This window comes from Otolemur garnettii, unplaced genomic scaffold (genome assembly GCF_000181295.1).
Source record: "Otolemur garnettii isolate 467f Iridium unplaced genomic scaffold, OtoGar3 scaffold00505, whole genome shotgun sequence".
NCBI lineage: Eukaryota > Metazoa > Chordata > Mammalia > Primates > Galagidae > Otolemur > Otolemur garnettii.
The window spans coordinates 22,585-26,169 of NW_003852900.1; the positions used below are offsets into that span (position 1 = coordinate 22,585).

Consider the following 3,585-nt stretch of genomic DNA (forward strand, 5'->3'; position numbering starts at 1 on the left):
CCCTGTGAGCCCACACCCCCACTACCCAGTCCCTTCACATACCCTAGGTCTCCTGCAGAGGAGGATCCTGGGATGGTCACATCACTAGGGTGTCATCAGAGCAGGTGCTGGTGATTCCTTGGTGGCCTCAGGACCATTACATGGGAAGCTTATCCCTGGATAGCATGGGAAAATGGCCAGCTCTTTCGTACACCTAGTAGTGTCTACTGTGAGTTCTATAGTTCCCTGGTTACAGATGGGGAGACTGAGGCATGGAAATTTAATGAAGTGCCCAAGGTCCCCTAGTTAATGGTGGCAGAGCTTGACTCTGCACCCAACTGTCTGGCCCCAGACATCCTGCTTTACCCTGCCCTGCCCTGCCCTGCTTGATTTAAAGGGTAGATTCCAGGGACTTCCTCCAGGAGTGGAAGGAGCCAGCACACTTCCAGCCCAATCTGCCGCCTCTTTCTCTCTCTGGCCAACTGCCTGGTCAGGAGAGCTGGGGCTCAGAATCATCCTTCCCCAGCCACTTCTGCGCCCAGGATTGAACCCTCTTTCCTCCCACTCGGGACCTGGGGCCTTGGCGTTCAGTGCTTATGCAGCCCAGAGCTCCTGGTTGTCACTAGCTGTTAGAGGAAATCAAACACTTGGGCCCGGTTAGCAGTATCTTGGTTTCCATGACTTGAACCTCTGGGAAGACAAGTGGACCCCCAGTCTGCCTGCTGCACCCCCTCTCTATCCTTCCATGCCACACTCATCTCCTCCCTGTTCAGATGCCTACTGCTTGGGCCACTTGCCTTTCTTGCCCTATTTCCGCTTTACTCTTGATGTCCCCCCCTGAGCCAGCCCTGAGGACCTGGGGGAGGGTCAGAAGCTGGGAAGAAGCTGGGATTCATAGTCCTCAGGATCACAGCCTGGCCACCTCTGCAGATGCCCTCTAGCACCTAAAGACAGAGTCACCTGGACAATTCACAGTGTCTGACCCCCCTCAGTTCCGAAAGCCAGGAAAACAGCCCCCTCCTCCTCCTCCCTCCCAGCCATCCTAGCTGGTCTTTGGCTCCTGGGACCCAGGCCCACTCCACCTACTGCTCCTTCCTCCCTGACTAGAAACAAGGCAGCGGCAGCAGCGGCATCTGGGAAGACAGCTTCAGGTGAAGACGAGGTGCTGCTGGGGGCCCGGCCCCAACCCCAGGGGCCCTCCTTCCTGCGGGCCATGCAGGCCACCTTCGGTTCCAGCTTCTTCATCAGCACCTGCTTCAAGCTGGTCCAGGACCTGCTCTCCTTCGTCAATCCACAGCTGCTCAGGTCTGTCCCCGCTCTCTCCTGCTGCAGGCCTTCCAAAGGGCTGCGCCCAGAGGAAGGAACAACATACAGTGAAAAGAACCCAGACCCGGAATGGAAAAGCCTGGTTCTATTTTTTGTGTGTCCCTTGGCAAGTGCCACTGCCTCTCACCAGTTTCCCCATTCACATTCAACTTACATTTGCTGGATGCATACTGTGTGCCAGGTGCTGCAATGGACACGTTAACAGATACTCTCTCTGTAAATATTTCCAACAATCCCACATGGACTACACTGACTCCTATTTTTCAAGTGAGAAAGCAGAAACAGAAAGGTGAAGTAACTTGGCCAAGGGCACACAGCTAGTAAAGAAGGAATCAGATCTGAGTCCCAGGGCTTTCATCACCATCAGTCTCTGCCCAGTGGCTTAGACTAGCAGGGGCTGTCAAATGAGAGAGTGGGTGCCTAGCAGCTGGGCCCCCAGCCCCATGCCCTCCAATCATGCATTTATTTGTTCTATGAACTCTTATTGAGCCTCCAGGGAACCAGAATGGTGCTAGGCACTAGGGATACAGAGGTAAATAAAACGTGGTCTTGACGTCTTGAGAGAGAAAGTGTAAATCAATTGGAATAAGTGGGGGCAGAGGTGTATACAGGTATCTGGAAAAGTCTGGGAAGGCCAAAAAACTCAGCTGAGGACAGAGCAGGGAACACTCACCAGCTCAGGAAGTAGTCAAGTTTGGAGGGACATGTAGGTGAATATAGGGGTAAGTTTACCCTAAGCTTAGTCACAAAGGCCTGAAACAGTATCACTCAGGGATTCCAGGTGTTTCTGAGCTGGAGAAAGGGTAATCAGAGGGTGGGGCCGAGAGAGCTGAGAGCCAACAAGTACTGGCACGCTAAGGCTAGCCTTGAAAGCCAGAGAGGTACATCTGGTTTACAAGCTCTCTGACCAGTCCAGACGGGTGGGGATGAAGAACAGGGCAAGCTAGCAGGTGGAAGTGTCAACCTGGCAGAGGCCAGGCGTGAGATCAATCTCCTTGGAAGCTATTTGGGAGACACTTGTGTGGCCAGGAGAGGGAACAGTCAAGGGTGACCTGGGTTCTGGCCTGGGGTATTTTGCTGAGATGCTGGGCTCAGGAAGAGGAAGAGGAAGAGGTCAGGCATGGAGCAAGGTAGCCATGTTGGGCCAGAGGTGCCAGTGGTTCCTCCGAGTGGAGATGCCCAGCTAGCCGGAGACCACATCATCAGCATCAGAGGGTGGAAGCTCATGGTCCAGAGAGCCTGTGCAGGGGGCAAGGTTAGGTAGGGCACCCCATCAGAGCCCTAGGAATTCTAACAGGCCAGGGGGAGCACAGGGCAGACTGGAGGGGCCAGAGTTGGGAAAAGAAAGAAAAGAACCTGGAATGAGGAGTAAGTGCAGAAGGCACAATATAGAGCCTGCGGAAGGCAATGAGGAGTGGTAAGTGACTCGGCCAAGTATAGAGTGGAAGGGACTTCAGTACGGATGGGGCCCTGGGGTCTAGAACTTGCTATAAAGAAAGGGGTATTCATTTCCTCAGGTCACAGTGGCAAATCACAGCAGACTGGGTGGCTTAAAACAACAGAAATTTATTCCCTTGTAGGTCTGGAGGCAAAAGCCTGAAGTCAAGGTGTCAGCAGGGTCAGCTCTTTATGGAGGCTCTGGAAGAGAATCTGTCCCATGCCTCTCTCCTAGCTTCTGGTAGTTTCTGACAACACTTGGTGTTCCCACCTTGTGTGTATGTCTGAGATTCTCTTTCATCTTTCTCTTATGAAGCCATCAGTCACTGTGTTAGGACTTACCCTGCTCCTATAAGACCTGATCTTAACTTGATTATGATGGCAAAGTGTCTATTTCCAAATGAGGTCACATCCACAGGCACCAGGGCTTAGGACCTGAGCCTGTCTTTCTGGGAGACACAGCTCAACCGAAAAGAGAAGGGAGGCCTGGGTATCATCGTGGCTGGAGGGCTCCCCAGGTCCCAACTTGTCCATAGGTGAAGGTACAGAGCTGCCAGTAGCAGTGAAGAGACTGGAGACCAGGGTGATGCCCGTAGCTCAGTGGGTAGGGCGCCGACCACATACACCCATGCTGGTGAATTCACACCTGGCCCGGGTCAGCTAAACAACAATGACAACAACAACAAAATAGCTGGGCATTGTGGTGGACACCTGTAAATCCAGCTACTTGGGAGGCTGAGGCAAGAGAATTGCTTAAGCCCAAGAGTTTGAGATTGCAGTGAGCTGTGATGCCACAGCACTCTACTGAGGGTGACATAATGAGACTCAGCCTAAAAAAAAAAA

The 3,585-nt window shown here is 53.0% G+C and overlaps 1 protein-coding gene across 1 annotated transcript in view; it reads left to right on the forward strand.

The window, feature by feature from the left end:
• Nucleotides 1–3,585, forward strand: part of LOC100947129 (canalicular multispecific organic anion transporter 2-like) — a gene marked incomplete at its 3' end in the record, with an annotated part of 32,911 nt that overhangs the window by 19,699 nt on the left and 9,627 nt on the right. The window contains exon 4 of the mRNA XM_023509154.1: nucleotides 1,087–1,284. Coding sequence (XP_023364922.1) covers nucleotides 1,087–1,284 — 198 coding nt within the window. The remainder of the gene's footprint in view (nucleotides 1–1,086; nucleotides 1,285–3,585) is intronic.